The sequence below is a fragment of the Megalops cyprinoides genome, chromosome 2, assembly GCF_013368585.1.
Source record: "Megalops cyprinoides isolate fMegCyp1 chromosome 2, fMegCyp1.pri, whole genome shotgun sequence".
NCBI lineage: Eukaryota > Metazoa > Chordata > Actinopteri > Elopiformes > Megalopidae > Megalops > Megalops cyprinoides.
The window spans coordinates 55,725,383-55,747,151 of NC_050584.1; the positions used below are offsets into that span (position 1 = coordinate 55,725,383).

The 21,769-nt window shown below is 46.1% G+C and overlaps 1 protein-coding gene across 1 annotated transcript in view; it reads left to right on the forward strand.

Moving 5' to 3' along the window:
• Window positions 1-21,769, forward strand: part of hmcn1 (hemicentin 1) — a 96,823-nt gene that overhangs the window by 31,662 nt on the left and 43,392 nt on the right. Inside the window, exons 11-31 of the mRNA XM_036519993.1 lie at window positions 396-665; window positions 3,942-4,083; window positions 4,417-4,544; window positions 5,091-5,204; window positions 6,012-6,170; window positions 6,260-6,448; window positions 6,666-6,761; window positions 9,294-9,421; window positions 11,005-11,149; window positions 12,488-12,600; window positions 14,687-14,846; window positions 15,122-15,293; window positions 16,413-16,540; window positions 18,089-18,361; window positions 18,456-18,551; window positions 19,199-19,393; window positions 19,486-19,616; window positions 20,116-20,263; window positions 20,812-20,938; window positions 21,189-21,343; window positions 21,438-21,716. Coding sequence (XP_036375886.1) covers window positions 396-665; window positions 3,942-4,083; window positions 4,417-4,544; window positions 5,091-5,204; window positions 6,012-6,170; window positions 6,260-6,448; window positions 6,666-6,761; window positions 9,294-9,421; window positions 11,005-11,149; window positions 12,488-12,600; window positions 14,687-14,846; window positions 15,122-15,293; window positions 16,413-16,540; window positions 18,089-18,361; window positions 18,456-18,551; window positions 19,199-19,393; window positions 19,486-19,616; window positions 20,116-20,263; window positions 20,812-20,938; window positions 21,189-21,343; window positions 21,438-21,716 — 3,348 coding nt within the window. The remainder of the gene's footprint in view (window positions 1-395; window positions 666-3,941; window positions 4,084-4,416; window positions 4,545-5,090; window positions 5,205-6,011; window positions 6,171-6,259; window positions 6,449-6,665; window positions 6,762-9,293; window positions 9,422-11,004; window positions 11,150-12,487; window positions 12,601-14,686; window positions 14,847-15,121; window positions 15,294-16,412; window positions 16,541-18,088; window positions 18,362-18,455; window positions 18,552-19,198; window positions 19,394-19,485; window positions 19,617-20,115; window positions 20,264-20,811; window positions 20,939-21,188; window positions 21,344-21,437; window positions 21,717-21,769) is intronic.

Genomic DNA, 21,769 nt, shown 5'->3' on the forward strand with positions numbered 1-21,769 from the left:
GATTCGGTGGACTTTCTGCCAGGGGTATCCTGGTGTTTCTGGTGTCTGTGCCAGGCCTGTATGATGTGCAGTCTGTGATACAATGCGCCTGACAGATAATGACACCCAGGTGGTGACACTGTGTCTGTCACAGTGAGACCTTTTCTCTGATACTCTTCCTGTATAGTGTGTAGTTGTGTAGTTATGCTGCTCTGTCTATCAGCCTTGTATCTTACTCCAGGTCTATGACAGCCTTTAGATGATGCACAGTCTGTGATAAAAGTGTGTGCAGTGTGATGTTAACTCCTGTCTTATTGCAGTCTTTGCTTGACACATATTCCATTGTAAGATATGTGAAGTGTGAGGTGCGCAGTCTGTCATATTGTGACCCGTATGTGGTGTTCATTGCTTTCCAGAACCCCCTCCGGTCATCACCGTGCCCAACAACGTGACAATATCCCCTGGCTCCCGGGCTGTCCTCACCTGCCTGGTGGCCAGCACCGTGCGCTACAACGTCACCTGGCAAAGGGGAGGCGTGGACGCACACCTTGACCCACGGGTGCGCACCATGAGCAACCTATCCCTGGAGATTTACAGGGCCACCACCGACGACGGTGGCTGGTACAGCTGCGTCGCTGCCAATGAGGGTGGGGTGTCTACTGCCAGGGTGTACCTCATCGTGCAAGGTGAGGGAGCGCTGTGTTGGTCAAACCTGCCTCTGCCTGCTCTGGCCTAGCTGTTCTCATTGGTTGGTGATCTCATCAATTCACACTCACCTAAAAAAATTAAATTCTTTATGCTCCCCTTGGAACCCTTTGTTTTTTCATATAGCTGGCTCATTTTTATGAGAGGATTTATGATGTTCTGAAAAACAGAAGAATATGTCTCCAGCTAGACTGATTCGGTGGGCTTACTGCCAGGGGTATCCTGGTTTGTTTGGTAGCTGTGCCAGACCTGTGTGATGTGCAGTCTGTGATACAATGCTTGTGACAGGTAATGACACCCAAGTGGTGATGCCTTGTCAGGGAAGTGAGACTGAGACCTTCCCTGCAATGTTGTGTCTCTGTAACCCTGTGTGTGATGTCATACTTGTCATAACCAAACTAGGGCACCTAATCTATGAGAGTCATTGGATGATATACTGTCTGTGATAACGTGTCTGACATCTGCTGTCTGTGATATTTTATCATACCTTGTGTCTGACACCTGCTCCTTTCTAGAGGTGGAAAAGTCCAGGATTTGAAAGTAAAAGTATTCTCAGTATTTGTTCCCATCACTTGGATGTTGTAACAACTCTTCAGACAGAAGAGAAATGAATTGGTGAAATAAGCTGGTTCAATGCATGGGTGGAACAAATACATATACATACTTCCACTTTTAAAAAGGTTTTCCACATCTGTTCTTTTCTTCTCAGGTCCAGCTTTCATACAATCAGTATTTTATTTGACAAAAATAACAGAAATAACCCATGCAACTATGCAGCATTTACAGGTTTCTGGGTGGCCTGGCTGCTGTATTGTAGCAATAAAAAATACTGCGATGTTGCAGGGTGAATAGTATGCAAAGCATGTGTTATATACAACCTTTCATGGCATCCCTTGTAGCATTTTCTTGGACTTTTCGGTGAAGGCTCATTTTTAATTTTCTTTATTAGAGGTGCGATCACTGAGCGCTCTTTCAAATCTTTATTTGGTGCTGTAAGACGGCAGTGAAAACCAATCAGAGGGGAACTTGAGGACTTATGTGTACCATGGAGTGTTTTATGTAATGACAGGAACGTTGCTGGCTGGAGTGCGCCTTTATGACATTCAGAGATTTACGCCACCGGGAGCAGGACTCCTGGAACAGATCTCAATGCAAGAAACACAAGATATGTTTTCAGCACAGCCACAACAGAATATTTCATTTTAATGGTTTATTGGATGTGTGAAAATAATTTATATATGTATGACTTTTTGGGAAGGTGGAACGCTGACTTTTCCCTTTTTATGAATTTCATTAAAATGTGTCAGTAACACCTAACTAATATAATGTCGAGAGTGCGCTGTCACACAGAGTAAAAGCTTTGTTTGACTCATGCTGATAGTAAGTTACTGGTTAAGATCCACAAGAAACCTGCAAAGAAGACAGCAGTGTCAATCCGTGCGTTTAAACAAACAATTCACTTTCAGTGTGTCCATATTCCTGTGAAAATGGTATAAAGACACTATTCACTAGTGTCCTCACCCTCTGCTGCACTGCAGTAAATGAAAACAGCTTTACTGTATTTTCAGGGGTTGTCCAAGGTTAAGGAATGTGTCAGAGAAATGCATCTCTCGCTGCTTTACAGTAACCTACAGAGTAGTTTGTAAGTATGAAAATCCTAGGGGTTTTGCGTCAGCAGGGCAGACATTTATGTGTGCGGTTGGAAGTCATGCCCTGCAATTAGCCAGCTCAAATTTTAGAGAAGGCACTCAATTTACTCTGAGGTGTGGAACGACATGGGCACCCCTGCAATAGGTGCAGTACAGAGAATGAGGGAGTGTGCTCATCTCCATTGTGTGTGTGCTAGCGTCTCTCTCTCTCCCTCTTTTTTTCTCTCTCTCTCCATTGCTTTTCCTTATAAAAAGCCTTTATTGCTCGGCTACAGAGGGTGGATAACACTGACACACAGTCAACTTTGATTCCTTTGACGAAACTGATCGCGCCCCTCACAAACAGCTGTCACAATGGGCCCTGGAGAGCTCTAATTAGCACCTGCGGAGATGCCCGTCCTAGTCATTAGGCCAGCTTTGAAGTGTGGCTGCTGACACAGGAAAGCCAGTGGATAGGAGAAAAGGCCATGCTTATGGTCCATTATAGCATGCTAAAGACAGACCCGGCTTGACACACAAAGGACTCTTAGTAAGCGTCAAAAAATGCACCTCTCTATTGGCTCACTGGTGTTGTACTGAGGTGGGAGAAACGTCACAACCACACAGCCCTCAGGGTGCTTTTGCTCAAGAGGTGCTGAAAAGCCCAAGACTCATCCCAGTCATCAGTATGCAATTTGAGAACAACCATGGATTACAACTGTTGCCTCCTAGTTGGCACATTTGTGTGTGTGTGTGTTTTTCCTTTTTACATGTGTCAGCTTGGTAGCAATTGTAGCTTGGACTCAATAGGGCAGAATAGCTTGGTTTGCCTGTGTGGCTCTCCGTGTAGCATGTCCTCCTATTGTATACAGCCACAGTGGCCCAGCACTATACATGTGAAGCACACAGTGATCTCACAGTCACCTCCCTTTTCAGCAGCTGAAGTCTGCACAAATTCCTTCTGGCGTTTTCAGCGAGGATCATTCCACACACCAGCCTCTTTTCCACAGACCCATATCGAGGAACACCAGAGCTTTGTGGGGATCATTGGAAGAGCTGGACCAGACTCTGCGTTTTGGCAGCCCTTAAGACCAAACACACCCTTCCAGGATGTGTCACACATCATGAATCAAGAGGGAATCGCCACAGATTTCCACTTTTTAAAAGTGTCTGGAACCAATATTCACTTTTTTTTTGCTCAATAAAATATTATGATAACAGGAAGAGGATGAAAGAGCTCCAATGAAACATTATTCTTTATAGTTTAACAGTAGTAACAGTTTTAGTGCAGCAGTACAGCTTTTAGGTACCCATATGATGTGAAATTGGTAGAGATATTAAGGTGCTTGAAAGTGACCACAAGGTCACCGTATCAGCAGTGTAGGCTGTTGGCTAAAAGGATGAGCTTAAAAATTATGAATGAGTTGCTACCTCTATGTACTTGAGATATTTTTACCCTTCTTGCATACATACCGTTCAATATATGCATCTTGGAAAACTGTATATTGTTCGTAATGTTCTGTGCTGTGTTGAAGTACGATTGCAAGTTAATAAGTCACATCTGTGTGTGAACTCAGCTTGAAAGATGGGACATTTGATAGATTTGGTATCTCTCCGAACCCCTTCCAGAAACTCCACAAGTCACGGTTTCCCCACGCAATCAGAGCTTTCTGGCTGGTCAGGAAGTACGCATCCGCTGCTCGGCAAAGGGCTACCCTGCTCCCCAGGTGGTGTGGACTCACAATGACATGTTCATCATGGGCTCCAGCAGGTACTGTCCCTGGCTTTCTCTCTCTCTTTCATACACACACACACACAAACACATGCATGCACACACGCACATGCATGCATACACATGCACACATACACAAACATGCACCCATGCATATATACTTTTGTAAGTCGCTTTGGATAAAAGCATCTGCTAAATAAATAAATAAAGTAAGTCACTTTGGATAAAAGCGTCTGCTAAATAAATAAATGTAAATGTAAATGTATACACACCCTACACACCCTCTCTCCATCTTGTGGGATTACTGTCCTGGCTTACAGACCAGACAGGACTGAGGTGTGTTTTTAACTGTCTGTCCTGTTTATTTGCAAGGCACCGCTTGACGCCGGATGGGACCTTGATTATAAAGAACACAGTTCAGAAGGATGCGGGGGTCTACGGCTGTTTGGCCAGTAATGCAGCTGGGACGGACACACAGACGTCCCTTCTTGCATATATAGGTGAGTGGCAAGACTCAGTCACCACTGACTTGTGCAACATTAGTGGTAAGGAGCAGGACTCGTTACCGAAATGTTGTCGGTTTGATTCCCTTCTGGGCCACTGCAGTTGCACCCTTGGGCAAGGTACTTAACCCAGAACTGCCTCAGTAAATATCCAACTGTATAAATGTGTAACATGTAAAAAAATTGTAACCTGTGTAAGTCACTCTGGATAAGAGCATCTGCTAAATGCCAATAATGTAATATAATGTAATGTTAAACGGTGTGAATCGTAGTTACTTACATCTTACATCAGCTTGTTATCTTCGCAGTCAATATTCTCTTATTGTTGTGAAAAAAACATATGTTTTTCCTTATTTGTTCATGTTTTTCCCAAGCTTTACTGACATTTTTTTGGAGGAACCTTTACATGTGTAGTCATTCCGTCCACGTGCTGTGTTTTGTGCGCTGCATGACTGTGCATTCAGTAAGCCCCTGAAGTGAGCTGTACATAGTGAGGAAAAGGCAGGTGTGTGAATTCGTTATGTCTCTGTTTCATGCTCACAGAGGCTCCTCGGGTCACAGTTGTCCAGAGCGAGATTCTGATTGGCCTGGGAGATACCACGGTTATGGAGTGCAGGGCGACCGGAATCCCCAACCCGGAGGTTCGGTGGTACAAAGGTGAGGACGCCTCCAGATAACTCTGAATATCTGAGCACAGCTCAGTCACTCTCTGAGAGGCACGAACCCTTTACTGCTGCTGTCAGGACGGGGTTGAACCCCACTCCATCACCAGGCTTTAGCAGCTGAGCTCCTCTTAAACTGTTTACAGCAGCAGGGCAGTTCTGACCCGGTCCCCGCTCCAGTTGTGTTAAGTGAGAATAAATGAGAACAGGGTGTCCGAGAGCTGGAGTAGGAAGTGGTGCATTTCAAGGGGTGCTGCAGCTGTTGTCCTTTGCTCGCGTTGGGTTGATTCTGTCCCCCCCTGTGGGACCCTCAGTCTGTCAGCTGTACTGATAGCTTAAACAGAGCCATGTGTTTTCCCCTCCCCTCGTGGTCACTTTCATCTGACTTTGTGTGCAGGCAGTAAAACACCTGCCAGAAAATAATCCTTTTGTGCTATTCATTTCAGACTTGAATAAATTTGTTTTTAATTACATTACGTACTTACTTTTTGATCTGATTGCTGTCGCGCCATTTAATATCCAGCCTTTTGAAAGACATGAGGAAGCCTTTCGCGAGCGTGGGTCGGCATGTTTTCTGCAAGTCTATCCCCAAGATGAGGAGCATGTGTTCATGATGTCAAAATGCAGCTCACCCATGAAAGTGAAAACGCAGGTTGGGGTTAAGCAGGATTCCTCTCATTTTTAAATAAATGGACTGAAGGAAGTGTTGTTGTTGATGAATATTTCAGGTTAGAAACACTGGACGGGAGAATTCTGTGCTGTCTGGATGTTGAATGTTTGGTGGTGTCTCTGCGCTGGCCAGGTGATCTTCAGCTCAGGCCCTCCTCATTCCTAAGCATCGAGGCCTTCCGAGGGATCTTGAAGATTGACGAAACCCAGGACGCGGATGCTGGAGACTACACGTGTGTCGCCGTCAACGAAGCAGGAACAGCCATGGGCAAAGTCACTTTAGATGTGGGCTGTAAGTCTCCAGGAACATTGATAGCCTGATAGGTGACCAATGTTGACAGCAGTTGTCTGAGGACTGAGGACTGTGTCCCCTTCTCCCAGCCGCCCCGGAGTTCTCCCTGGAGCCTTCTGACGTCTCGGCAGACATCGGCTCCAACGTCACCTTGCAGTGTCACGCCCAGGGCTACCCCGAGCCTCAGATCAGCTGGAGGAGGGAGGACAACGTCGCTCTCTTCTCCCGCCGCCACAGCACCATCACCCAAAGGAGAGGAGGAGACCTGCTCATCAGCAGTGCGTGGGAAATACTGCGCTCGCCTTACAGATTACAGAGGCTGTTGTCTGTTTGTGTCTCAGCTCTCTGCGGATTCACCAAGCAGTCATGTGATTTAGAAATGAAAGGGACAGAGAAATGGAAATGGTGTGACTCTAGGGAATCTAGAGTCGAGCTGACTTCTGACTTGTGTCTGTACACAAAGTAAATCTAAACTCTGCTGTTTGGTTCTATCAGATTTGTGGGTGGAAGATGAGGCCACGTACATCTGTGAAGCTCAGAACCAGTTTGGGAAAATCCAGGCACAGGCTGCAGTCACTGTCACTGGACTAGGTAAGAGATGGGTTTCATTGTGATCACTGTACATTTATATTTTGAACAAGTTTAGGTTTTCCTGCAATATCATTTCTGTAACATCAATTCATGTATAATGAAAAAATAGAACAGAGCAGAAAAAAGCAAAAATAAGTGTCATAGCTGTGTTATTTATTTCACGATAAACCTTGACTCATATGCATTCTATTAATAAAAGATAGTAAATATGAAATATGTTGGAATGCGTACTGTGCGCAGCGAGAGCAATCATTTCTTACACAGAAATGTTCAATTATTTCACTTCAATTGAAAGCAGATACTCCCAGTGGATCTGGCAGGGGGAGCCAACAATGTAAGGAGGCCGTCAGAATGTGAATTATGTACGAAATGCACTGGATTCATTTTGAAGCATCGGAATGTTGATCTTGCCATGAACACACGTCGAGCTATTTGGCAGAATTTGAAGGGCTGAAGATGTCAGTTTGTTGAAGTAATGTAAAGAGCTCAAAGTCAAAGCTACAGGGGGAAAAAGTGAATTATCTGCCAGTCCAGATGTGCTAAATGTTTTTCTGTCCTGATGTTCCTCCAATTTGCGTGTGCTCGGAGTCAATCAGCCGTGTCAAAGAATTTACGGCATGCGCACATTCCTATATCTGTAGGTGATCAAAGCACAAGAGACAATATTATTGCTCTGAGTTCATATTTGGCCTTTTTGATCCTGTGCTTTTGGGTCAATCAGGTTTTTCCTCCCACACGTCAAAACAGTGACAGTGAGAGACTGTACATTCAGACCACTCTCGGCACTCTGGTCTCCATGGGAGTTTCACAGCCTCATTAAGTATTTAACTGCCCCGTTGGCTGGGGAGTACTCAGCCATATGTAGGGTAAAGGTCACACGGTACAGAACCTAAGTCAAGCCACTCTCCCCCATGTACCTTCTCTCTCAATCAGCTATGTCAAGGTTCAGCCTTTTGTTCACTGCCTGACAGGTTTCACGGAAGTTATTAATTGCGGTTGAGATCTGTTCTGAAGATGTTAAATCGGAATCTGTACCACTTGAGGAAACAGACCAGTTTAAATTAATGCAAGATGGAATATTAAAAAAGGTCTCTGAAGCACTTTGCTGCCTTAGAAATTTCACCCTAGTGTGACCATCCTCAGGTTTATCTGAATATAGAGCACTGTGCATTTTATTGATTCCTTCTTCCCCTGCCTTTGGTCACCACATTTAGACTTAGACAGAACGCGAGAGACCCTTTCATGAATGTCGGGCTGGATTCTTTCACACTTTTGTTAACATGTGTAATTGATGGTTGGCTTTTGAAGATGTTCTACTCAGGGGAGGAGGGGGGGAGCTTGTGTGGTTGATTACGATATATTTGAAAATACGCAGCCCTGAATCGAATGTTTAAAACGTAATTAAAACAATTGCTCCGTCTGTTCAGAGCAGCCCTTGATCATTGAAATAACTTATGGCAACCCTCTATTCTCCCTGGTCTATGTGCATGACAGATGTGGTGTGTCTTCCTGGGCGGGCAGGGCGGGCTGGATTCCTAACGCACAATGTGAGAAGTACTGTTGTTCGGCCCTAGCAAGGATGCACAGGCCTGGAGGAGCCTGGGGACTGTGGTCTCCCAGCTCTGCGCCTGTCATCTCTCTCCAAAGTGTCCAGATGATGGTCGTCTGTGTGTCTTGCGCATCGCACGGCTTTTTGATTTCATTCGTCTCGCTAATCAGCGACTAGAGGGTCATTCAGAAGGCCAAGTTCCTGGACATGGGCGCACCGACGCGGCTCATGGGAAAAATGTAAATACAACACAGTGTTTATAGCAACCGAGCCTCCTCTTGGCGGAGGGATGTGGAAACCATATGGGGCTCCGAGCGAGCGGAGCATGTCGTAAAAAACACAGGGCCCAACTGGAGTCCCCGGAGGGGTGGAACCATGGACAAGCTCAGGGGGGAGAAACAGGCAAGCCCCAGGGGACAAGCAAACCAGTGTGTGTACTTAGTGTCCCAGTGGAAGGGCCCCCCTGCCGAGGAGGAAAACCGGGTAGGGTACAGAGTGGTGTTCTTGTGCTGGTGGAAAGGGGTTAACCCTCTGGACGGCCCTCCTCCCAGCCCACGCTTGAGTGGTGTAAATCATCCTCTCCAAACGCAGGTCTTCCAGCCTCACTCAGGAGCGGGGAGAGCTAATGGACTCGGAGCGGAAAGCTTCGTCTGCATCGTTACCCCTGACGTCATGCAGAAGAGCGGAGAGTCAGAGGTTTCCACCGACGGCGCGTTTGAACTTTCATTAAACACCAGAGGGCCCTGAGTCCACCCGAGGCCCTCACGTGAACATCTGGTCACTGAGGCCACATTCATTTTTATCGTTGCCGCTATTGCGAGGTCACAGCTGTCTCCACGGCGATGAATAAATCAAAGCCCCGTGGGCTGTTTTTAAGGTGCCTTTTTAAGTGAAGGCTCACAGTTTCCTATAGATGCAACGTCTGTGAAATTGAGAATCATGAGTGTACAAAGCTCAGGAGTGCTGTATGTGTGTCTCCGCAGTGTCTCCGGTCATTGGCATCAGTCCGGCCATGGTTAATGTGATCGAGGAACAGCAGGTGACTCTGCCCTGCGTGCTGCTGGCAGGGAACCCACTGCCTGAGAGACGCTGGCTCCGCAATAACGGGCTGGTAAGAATGCAGAGAGCCAACTCACGCACAGAGAGCCTGCTCACACCCAGAGAGCCTACTCATACACAGAGAACAAAGTCAAACACAGAGAACCTATTCACACACACAGAGCTTACACGCATACAGAGAGCCTAATCACACACAGAGAGCCTACTCTCACACAGAGAACCTACTCAAATTCAGAGAACCTAATCACACATAGAGAACCTACTCCCACACAGAGAACCTACTCTCACACAGAGGACCTACTCTCACACAGAGAACCTACTCAAATTCAGAGAACCTCCTCCCACCCGGAGAACCTACTCGCATACAGGCAGCTTACTCACACACAGAGAAGCTACTTATAAACATAGAGCTTACTCATACACAGAGAACCTACTCACACACAGGGAGCCTACTTATACTCAGACAACCTATTCAAACTCGCACATGGACAGGGATTCAAATCCTACTCATTCATAGAGATCCCACACATCTATAGAGATGCTACTTGCCTATGCAGATCCTATTCAAGTACAGAGATTATACTTACAGCCCTGGCTTCCCCAGAGAGCCCACTCGTCTACAGTGCACCTGCTCACCCACAGAGGGGATAGGCTCATGCATATAGAGCACATTTAGCCATAGGTCCCTTACCTTTACCAGCACACACAGTAAAAACTGCATTTCAAACACCCAGCGCTGAAGTGGAAATCGCTACAGCAGTTCAGACTTGCAGCCAACTGCGTGGGCTTCAGAAACAATCTCATGAAACCGTAGCCTGATCATTGACACCGCCTTAAGGATCTACCCTGAGCTGGGAAATGATGTGTGGTTTCAAACATTCTGTATGTTTGCGCAAATTGGAAACCGAGAAATGTGTGTGGTAAACCACATCATATGGGGTTTCTCATTAAATACTTTGACCTATATTGTATTATACCTGATATATGATTTCATAAACTAGCTGTAAAAATAGCCTGTAACAAGAATATTTTCCCAGCAACAAGAGTATTTTCCTTTCTATGGTTACACTTAACTTGTTCTGTCATAAATCTAATGATATGTATTGTTTTTCTAACCTTGAATTGTTGCATCTGCAGTACATTGGACCAGAGTATGCTGAGTCTCATAAAGGCTTAGTCTAATAGATCAGCACACATTTTGTGGTTAAACTAAAAGAGATAGAGATCCGAAGAGCAGAAAGATGGTCTAGTCTGTAGGGTTGAACTGAAGAACACTGTATGTGTGTAACACTGGGTACATTATTACATTACATTATAGACCTTTAGCACTCTTATTCAAAGAGACTTACATAGGTTACATTTTTTTTCTTCAGGTTACCCATTTATACAGCTGCATGTTTACTGAGGCAGTTCTGGGTTAAATACCTTGTCCAAGGGTACAACAGCAGTGCCCCATTAGGGAATCAAACCCGCAACCTTTTGGTTATGATCCTTGCTGCTTACCATTATGCTACACTGCTGCCCCGCTGGTTATGTGTAACATAAGGACGGTCTAGCTGTTTACCCTTAAGGACTGCCTTGTGTAATTGTGGTTGATCTGATGGATGGTCTTTGTGGTGGTTGTCTCCTGGCCAGGTGAGTCCCAGCCCGTACATTACGATCCGCCGGGACGGGAGCTTGCACATCGAGCGCGTGCGACTGCAGGACGGCGGCGAGTACACCTGTCTGGCCCAGAACGTTGCCGGCTCCAGCAACCGCACCACCCTCGTCAACATCTTCGGTATGTGACGGCCTCGGATGAACCTTGCCTGGATCCCCTCCTGTTCTCCGCCTGATCTTAAACATAACCTCGCCAGAGCCCAGCAGCCAGAGCGGGAATGAGAAGCAGACTTCACGAGTGCATGTGGCTTGCATGGTTGGAAGACTTAGTGCCGGTGAAACTGACCAGGGTGGCAGTGTCGTAAATGCACACATGCCCTTCCTGCAGCTCCGTTCCCTGAATTTGACTTCTCATAATGCGCCGTTATTTCCTCTGCGTCCCTGTCCATCTCCTCAGAAGGATTTTCTTACTTCATAAATACTATTTGGAGCTTGAAACGCTTTAAAAAAAAACCCCAAACCAGCTGTAACATGTGGCACAGTCTTGAATAAGAAAGGAAAAACCTTCCCCTTTCGTCAAATCCAACTGGCAACTCAGTACCAGTTCAGGTTCACAAATGCAAATCAGTTCTGGCATGCAAAAATGTACAGCCCTTCGAACATCTGAAACTACATGATTCCACTGCTTTAGTATGCAGGACAGCAATTAAGATGAAAGGCACTGGCAGCAAGCTTGCGTCTACTTTTGCTGCGGCTGTACAACAATGCTTTTTTCCACGCTTTAGCATTGTGTGAACCAAAGGGCTAAGTCACTAATTGTATTTTAAACTCTGGATAGTCACAAAGGCTGATCCAAGTTTCCAGCGCTAATGGCTTCTGCAGATGTCCCAGTGCTTATTAATAAAACAGATAGTAAGAGTGGGGAGGAGGAGGAGGAGGAGGTGGAGAGGGGATACCTTTAGGTGTGCGGCCAAGTGCTGCCTCAGCCTTTCAGACGCCACACAGACCTGCGGAAGGGGAGCTTCGGTGGACAATGGTTGCATCGTCAAATAAAATCGCCCCACTGTGGTTGATGGGAAAAGCAGGCGATTCCGTGAATATCTCGCTTGTTTTGGAAAAAACGGGGCGTCGATGGCCAGAGGAGAGACAAATGGAATGCCGCGAGTTCTGAAGCATCCTTCAAATGATGTTTCCTGCTTCCATTAGCGTTCATTTCCGGCCCAGTGGAGTCATGCTGTCAGCCCGCAGAGAGCTTCAGATGAAGAGCTGCAGGACAGCATAGGGGGCCTGGGATTCTCTGGGTCAATAGTCTCTTCCTGCTCATAACTGTCTCCCTGCTCCCTGCTCTTATTCATGATACTCAGTACACTGAGTGCATGGAGGAGTCACCCTGAGCTGAAGAGCAGAACATGAGGACTTTGCAATCCTCCCTTTTCCAAAAAAATGGATTATCTTTATCTTAGGCAATTGTGGAGGTCCATGTCCAGTGCTACTTTAATTCCACTCTGTTTACCCTTAGTTCCTCCCAGCATCCAGCACGGGCCGCAGGTGTTCAGCACCATCGAGGGGACGGCCATCTCACTGCCCTGCCGCGCCAGCGGGGTCCCCAAGCCTGACATCACCTGGGCCAAGGTAAAGAGGGGGCCGCCGCTGAGTGCTCTAATGTCAGTCAGATGTCTAAAGCGTCTCCCTCAGGGTTTGCTCTGAGACAGAGTGCACAAAGGATTGAAGCTTACTCTTATTTCCAAAATGTGCATATAATTCTGTTTGCATCCATTACATCTTTCTTTGTCCTCAGAGTTAGGCAGAGTATGCTGTAATGAGACATTTTTGTTGTTGGTTTTTCTTCTTCCCAAGAGCAGATCTCACAGACAGAACCTTGAAGTCAATACGGGCAACTGATAATGTCCATCCATTACATCTTTCTTTCTCCTCATAGTTAGGCAGAGTATTCTGTTACAAGAAATTTTTGTTGTCGGTTTTTCTTCTTTCCAAGAGCAGATCTTACATACAGAACCTAACCTCAGCTGTCAAGTGTAATATCAGGACATCTGTGTGTTTAAAAACAAGCACAAGCACAAGGACACTATTTTTCACACAGCATCACACTGTGTGGTTTGCGCTGTCATCATTCACGCTTGTTTTTTTTTTTTTTTTTTACTTATGTCTGTTACAGCTTGCACTCTGTGAAATGCTCTTTGATGATTCATTTGGTAAAAGCACCAAATGGTGTTGTCATTGAACTTAACTAGTGCAAGAATACAGAACATTCAGGTGTCAGGGTGTTCCTTCTCAGTGTGATAGATCTATAGTGAGTAACGACTCTAGAGTGAGTGACTTACAGCGACCTTAGAGAGTCAATCTGCCTCACTCGGAGCCTAGATTGACATGGAAGACGGGTTTAAAAAGGACACAAAATTACAGAGCTCTGGTGTTTACTCACCACAGCCCTGTTAATGTGTCACTGTCTGAGAGCACAGATGAGACAAAGGCTGTGGCTGATTCTTCTCTGTAATTGTCAGAGCTGATTGAGTCAAGGAGTGAAATATGTGCCCTTGTAAGAATTACATTTATTGTGTTAATTGTTTATGTTTTGTACACTGACAAAATATAGAATTTTTTCATTTAAATTTCATTGAAATTCTGTTGTGTACAGAAAAAAAAAAACAATAGGAAAAGCAGTGCAGAGCAATAACACAGTATTGCAGAAGAATCCAGTTTCTTTTTGTTTAATATTTGCACTGAAACAGTACGCTTTTTCAGACCGAATATGTGCATATGGTATGTGTCTACATTAATATTCTGGAATGACGTTTGGCTTTTGGTTTTTCATAACCATTGGTGCATGAAGGAAAAAAAACTTAAATCTTTGGAACGGTGAACTTGGCCAGCACAGAAAATCAGTGGCCGTAAATTTAAAATTTGCGACGCTGTCTGGAATTAAGTCATCGTCTCCAATTAAAATGCCATCTCGGTAAGTGTCCCACACCCACACAAAGCACACTTTTCTTTTCAGAGGAGACCATGTAAAAATCTTTTTCCAAAAGCTGGACTGTGACATGCCGTGGGAGCGCAAGAACATGGTCTAAGAACACAGTTATTCTTCCATCGCGACACCTGTGTCTTGTAATGTATTTTTATCCCAAATTTTATTTCCAGCTTTGGATACCGCTATGACAATGGCAGAAGACTAAAGCCAGTGAAAGGCTTTAAACTGTTGCAGTAAATCTGTGTGGCACTGCAGGAATGTGTTTTTCTCCCTCAGTAAGCACAAATGTTTCTGCGACTTGTAAAAATGTATGCTATTAAAGGAAATTGGACTTAAGAGGCGAATGAAACTCTAGCCTGTTAAGTTGTGCACCAGCTGCTGAATTATGATTCCTTTGCCCTTGTTCTGCAGGATGATAGCTTTATTCCATAGATAATGGAATGTTGAATGGTGAAAGGTTCCCAACTTGGTGCTCTGCAAGACCAAGTGCGAATGATGTCATTTTTATGTAGCAAACTGGAGCTGCCCACATTTTTTTGAGCAGCTACGTCCTTCGTCTGGCTACATCAAACTGAACAGTTAGAAATTTGGGCTTCTGTTTCAATCTGTGAGCAGACACCCCCCCCCCACCCCCACTTGCATTGCTGTATGTTTGATTCTCTTGTTAAGTTGTTGGGGAAAAGAAACTGTCACCTCTGACCTCTGTGTGATGTGCTTGATACCCTGTAGAGGGGCGAGCTGCTGGACCTGAGTGGTGAATCCTTCACCTTGAACCCTGACGGCAGCCTGCACATTGCCTCCCCCAGCGGGAATGAGTCTGGCGAGTTCGTCTGCACTGCCACCAACGCCGCGGGGTACAGCTCCAGGAAGGTCCAGCTCACCGTGTATGGTAAGGCAGTTGGCCCTTGTTCACGCCAAATCCTACGCTAAATCTGTAGGCACGAAGGAAACCTTTCTACATGTCTTTGTGCGTGCCACTTTGAAGTGTGCATCATCTTCACTTTAACTGTGCTTTTGTTGTTTGAATGAATGACTTCCTTAAATGAGGATCTCTCACTATTAACCGTCACGCCCTGTGGGAGAGCTCAGTGCGATGGATGTGCACTGAGCTCTCTGTGTTTCCTGCACTCAGTGTCAGGCGCTCTCTCTGTGTGTCTCCTGCAGTAAGACCCCGGGTGAGTGGGACGCAGGGGGGACAGGACAGCACGGGCGGATTGGTGGAGGTGTCGGTGACCGCGGGGGAGGACGTCATCCTACCATGTGAGGTCCAGAGTGTCCCACCCCCTATTATCACCTGGGCCAAGGAGCGCCAGCTCATTTCCCCCTTCTCCCCAAGGTAAGCTCGCTCCCTCCCTCTTTCCCACACTCTCTCCCTCACTCTCTTCACCCCCAGCCGCTCTCCACCCCCCCCCCCCCCCCCACCACCCCCTCACTCTCTCCATCCTTTCCTCTCTCCCTCAGCCCATTAAACCTCCACAGCACACAGCAGCTCCCCCGCCGTGGCACTCCAGTAGAATAATACACTGAAATGTTCTCATGTCTGCCCACAGAGCCAACAGTAGACTCCCTTGTTAAGCTGCAGTGAGAGGATGAGATGATAACAGTTGCCTCATTGATGTAGCTCTCACCGAGCCATTCCCAAAGGCTCTCAGGTCTTCACGGAAAGTAAATGTTAACCGCTGGGAAAAATCAGGCATTTTTTTTTTTCCTCCTACCGCGCTTGGCAAGAGATATATCTCACCGTTCGCCTCTCCAAGTGTGGATTTTGGACTTATCCTTTAAATTGTGTCCATATGTGCAGAAGGCATGTTAAACTGAAGTCAGACTTCTTGTGGCCTTCCAGGGTTTCTGTGCACTGCAAGTGAAATAAACAGTGTAGCTGTGTGCTTGGCAGTGCTGCCGGTTGGTAGAGGGGTGTGGCAGATGACAGAGCACATGGCCAGGGCCTCGCAGAACCATTGAAGTCATGGATAATTGTTAAAGATGTGGAGGCTGCACTTTACACACTGCACAGTGCAATGTGGTTTTGAGCTTGAACAGGTGGTCCTCACAAATGGGCCAGTGTCGTGGGTCTGTCAGAACCAGCGCCAGGTCTTCGCGTCTGGGTTAGGCTGCTGCTCTGCGGTCTTTGATTTTTCATGTGGTGTGCTGGCTGATGATAGGTGTCGATATCTGGTGCAGCCTGTAAAAATTGCGTTCATTTTTTTCACCTGAATGAATTTGTGGAAACGTATCGTTAAGAGATAATGGAAACGTCTAACCTTTTTGTGGGTTTTTTTATTCAGTAAATTTACACCCATTTTTTGCCCCTGGGGAGCAAGTCATTGTGGTCTAGCTAAAATTCCTACGCAATTTAAACCCCATCCTTTCAATTACTATCCCCATTCGGTGTGTAGGTGCCGTATAATTTTAGTACAAGTCCCCTGTAAACCATGTCTACACTTTTTCCCCGCAGGCACTCCCAGCTGCCCTCTGGGTCCATGAAGATCCTGGAGACCAGGGTTTCAGACAGCGGCATGTATCTGTGTGTGGCCACAAACATCGCTGGCAACTTCACTCAGGCAGTGAGGCTCAGTGTCCACGGTGAGTTCCCACGCCTCCAGTGCATCTGTGGATATAATGGACTAAACATACATTTCCATAGCTCCATGGCTATTGTCAGTCAGTTGTCTCTGTCTCTTGCCTAAACAGCTGTGGCTTTCATCCTCATGCTAAGGAAACTCGGTTAAAACAGTCCTGTCTCTCCAGGTTGTCTGCCCTCCTTCATTTCCCAAATGAGGGAGCAGGATGATATGGATATAAGAGAGATACCAAAATCCCACAGACTTGCGGATTGAGACATAACAGCAGACCTGAATGGGTCTGTCTGTGTTTGTTTTTCCTTCTTCTGCATCGCTGCGCTTACCTCACAGATACAATTAGAAAATCAAGCCATCGCTGATGTCATTTGTTTATGCGCTCATTCTCTGAAGTCTTTCAATACGCCACAGTCCCATCGCATAGTCACAGCTGATGCGAGTCTAAATAAAGGAACATGCTGAGCACTCCCCACATAATTCTGTCTCTTCTCAGCTCACACCCACCAGGTGTAACTGGATCTGTTCGTGAGAAGTAGTCAATCAGAACCGACTGAATTAACCCACTTTGGTCACCGTGGGATAAGTTTGTCCGTAGGTTCCAGAGGCGCACCCGTGATTCCCTGTCTAACTGTCCTCCAGCCTATTCCTGTATCATAAAACAAAAGGCCATTTTTAAATTAAGTTTTAAACGAGCCATTTTATTTCCCAAAGAGCATCTGGTGCAATAACGTTTTATTTTGTTCTGTATGACGTACTGCTGTTCAGAATTCATTCCAATGCTGAGAAAGTGACAACATCGCAACATGTTGCTAAACTGCGGTGGAATGATTTTTTCAAAGGTTCAGCTGAGGGCTTCCTGGGGCTATGGCACCAATAAATATGACGCTTGGGAAATGATTAAAGCTATGCTGATTATGCTAAGTGGAATCAGATATTTTTGCTGTTTGAAATGAAAATAAACTGAAATAACAGCTCAGACGTTTTTTTTTGTTTTTATCACATGGCATGTGAATCATTTGAAGAGCTTGAAATCACTGCAGGTGTCTGAAGACTGTAATTAGCATCAAAATTATAATAATCAAGGAACAGGTCAATTGTGTGTTTTTATCAAACCATGAAAAATATGATTCAGTTTTCAAAATGGGGAAATTCCAAAGGCAGTTTAAAAACAATTATGAACATCAAAGCAAAAAGTCTGAAACTAACATCGGCAACCTGCACTTTCAGAATACATAGAAAAACTAGGAAAACAAGGCAAAATGATCATACACCAAAGAGCTAGTTTGTACTTCATTGAAATGGCTTTGTAAGAGGGCTCACTTCATGGAAATTAATGCCATTTCCCTTTTTTTAATCTTTCTTTGTGAAGCACCATACAATAAATTTAAGAAAGGTGCTTCATAAATAAATAAAGTTGTTATGAAATTATTCTAATAATAACTTTATAATTATTATTATTATCTCTGATTAATAGTATTGCCACAGCTCATTATGTTGTTTTGCGTTAATGGGTCCAGATTGTTGAGTGTCAAATGTCGATTGACTTCCTCAGTGCCCCCAAGCATCCAGGCTGGCCCGCGGGTGATGAAGGTCCAAGTGGGGCACCCCATTGACCTGCCCTGTGTGGTTCAGGGGGTGCCAGAGCCCACGGTCACCTGGCTGAAGGATGGCGCCGCCCTGCTGGTGGACGGGGCGCAGTACAGGAGCTTCCCTGACGGAACGCTGACCATCAGCGAGGTCGGGCTCTCAGACGCCGGGGTCTACACCTGTGTAGCCAGCAATGTGGCGGGGCGTGACGAGGCACACATCCAGCTACACGTGCAAGGTGGGTCCCCGGCCCTCTCTCGCCTGCCTCTGGCGTGATTTAAACAGCTGTAAGAGCAGCTGATACTCATGGTGTCAGCTCTGTGCTCCTTCAGTTCCCCCTGTAGTGGAAGTATCCGAGCCTCCATTCAACAGCCCACTGCAAGAAAGAGTGGCCAACCAGCGGATCGCTTTCCCCTGTCCAGCCAAAGGTAGGACTTATAGAAGATTTTAGTTGCAGGGTAACAAACATGGTTATTCTTGTAACATTCCTGTGCATGGATATATTGGTGGCAGTGTAGCATAGTGGTTAAGGAGCAGGACTTGTAATTGAAAAGGTTGCCAGTTCGATTCCCTGCTGGGGCACTGCTGCTGTACCCTTGGGCAAGGTACTTAACCCAACTGCCTCGGTAAATATCCAGCTGTATAAATGTATAACATGGTAAAAAAAACTGTAACCAATGTAAGTCAGTCTGGATAAGTGTCAGCTAAATGCCAATAATGTAATGTAAAAAATATCGTTACACCTGCATGTCTAACCTGTTTACATTTATTCATTTGGCAGACGCTTTTATCCAAAGCAACTTACATAGGTTACAGTTCTTTACAATGTTATCCATTTATACAGCTGGATATTTGCTGAGGCAACTGTGGGTTAAGTACCTTGCCCAAGGGTACAGCAGCAGTGTCCCAGCAGGGATTGAACCGGCAACCTTTCGGTTACGAGTCCTGCTCCTTAACCACTATGCTACACTGCCGCCCAGTGTCATCTTGTCATCTTTCTTTGAGAGGACTTTGTTGCCCCTCCAAGACCTTCCAGAGGTGCTGAGATCTGGGTTGTGCCCCTCCACTCTTGCAGGAACCCCGACGCCGGTGATCAAGTGGCTGCGGAACGGCCAGGAGCTGACAGGGAACGAGCCGGGCGTGTCCATCCTGGAGGACGGCACTCTGCTCATCCTGGCCTCGGTGTCTCCACTGGACAACGGCGAGTACGTCTGCGTGGCGGTCAATGATGCCGGCACTACCGAGAGGAAGTACCAGCTGAAGGTCAATGGTGAGTTTTTGCAGCGTGCGTGCATGTGTGTGTGTGACGGGATCTTTGCTGGTGCAAGGACTAGTTTCTGACCCTTCCCCCTGCCTGTGCAGTGCCTCCGGATGTGCAGGACAACCACACTCCAGCCAACGTGTCGGTGGTCCTGAACCAGCCCACCACGCTGGTGTGTGAGGTCACAGGAAGCCCCACCCCTGTCATCACGTGGTACAAAGATGGAGTGCCTGTATGTGTAATCAGTCATTCTACTGTGATTGTAATTGGATCTAATTAGTTTCACTGTAGAGTGATTTTGTTTTATGTTTTTTTCCTTAAATGATTACTCTGGTATGAATCATTTAATGAAATCATTTAATGAAACTCATTTAATCATTCAAAGTAATGCATGTACATTCCATAGCTGTGTGTATTCTATGTTACCACATAGAAAACTTACTGTAAGAAATAATATGAGCTTCATTAGGGAAAATGAGCTTATTTTCTAACATTTACAGAAGGAGTTACTGATGTATGATTTCAGTTCAAACACTTATTAGGGTTTGTTACTGAATTTGTCCTCCAAGAAAACCATTGTAAAACACAAGCCCCTACAAGTAATGTTTATTTGAAAAGCTGCAGAATTGACCTCATCTAGTAAAACGGCTGTGAGGAAATGTTTGAATGAGCAAGGAAAGGAAGCATTTTTTGAGAGGCTGTCTGTTCACACTGGCTTCTTCTGGCTGCAGGTCATCCCCAGCAGTTCTGTTCAGATTCTGCAGGGGGGGAAAACACTCAAGCTCCAGAAAGCAGCCACGGCCGACGCCGGACGCTACAGCTGCAAGGCCATCAATATAGCCGGCAGCACCGAGAAGGTCTTCAACCTGGATGTGCTGGGTGAGTCGCTCCCCTCAGACACGATCCCTGTCTGTACCGGTCCCTTGGCGGTGGGATGAACTGCCCTACAGGGGACAGGACAACAGAATCAGTAGCCATCTTCCGATGCAGGCTGAAGACCCACCTGCATCTCAGTTCCACCTCAACACCCCCCCCGCCCCAACACCTGCTATTTGTATTATTTGTAGTACTTGCTGTTTATTTTACAAGTAGTAATGCAATGTGATGTATGGTTTGTAGACCCGGCTTCCCTTGTCTAGTCAGGTTGCAACTGTTTACTTGTGGTAAGGTTTGAACAATGCTATGCTCACACTCATTGGTCTGGGTGTGCTGTTAGCCTGTTGTTCATTCTAAGTGAATGTTGTTCATTCTGTTCTTTTGTGCTGGAAGTCACTCTGGATATAGGCGTCTGCTAAATGAATGTAATGTAATGTAATGAATTTGCGCAGTGGATTTAATTTTGACCGTGGGAGACTGACCTGCTCACATTAAGGCTGCTGCTGTGTCGTGACTGCTTGTTAAAGTGAAATGCCCCATTGTGTCCCCAGTCCCGCCCAGCGTTAGCGGTGCCAACACACCCCGTGACGTGTCTGCCATTCTCAACCAGGAGGTCACTCTGGAGTGCAAAGTGAAAGGAGTGCCATTCCCCACCATTCAGTGGTACAAAGACAGGAAGTGAGTGTGGACTCTGTCCCAGTGAAGGTTTACTCTGAATTTACATTTGGAAATCACTGATGAAAACTTCACATCGCCACATATCACCACATATTAATTCTCACATAACGATTTATTTTTCAGTTAAAAAATAACATGCGTGAGGCAAATAATAAAATCTTTACAAACATTTCTTTCAATCTATGGTGTTCTGTGAGTGTTCTCATGAGGATGTCACTGATCTCGGCGAGTGAATGTTTGCTTTTGCTAGGCCGGTGTTCCTGGGCGATCCGAACATCGAGGTGATTAACAGAGGCCAGGTGCTGAAGATAAAGAGCGCACGTCTCGGGGATCAGGCCCGCTATCAGTGTAGCGTGAGCAACGCTGCGGGTAAACAGTCCAAAGACTTTAACCTCAGCGTGTATGGTGAGTGTCAGGAAAGTCTCTGTGGGGGTTGGGGTTTTCTTTTAAAGAAAAGGGGTAACATAGACCTGAGGGCTTTTCTTCATTCTTCTTCCAGTGCCCCCAAGCATCAAGGGAGGTAACGTCACCACTGAAGTGACCGCTCTCCTCAACAACCCCGTGACCCTTGAGTGCGAGGCGCGTGGCGTGCCCTTCCCTGTCATCACCTGGTACAAGAATGGCCAGGCACTCCTCTCCAACCGGCAGGCCCTGTATGTGGACAGGGGACAGTTCCTTAAGATCCCCCAGGCCCAGGTGTCCGACGCTGGCCAGTACACCTGCCGCGTCACCAGCGTGGCTGGAACAGCTGAGAAGCCGTTCGAGCTGGACGTTTATGGTATGAAACATATTCGATTTTCCTCATGCAGACTACAGAATGACCTGAAAATG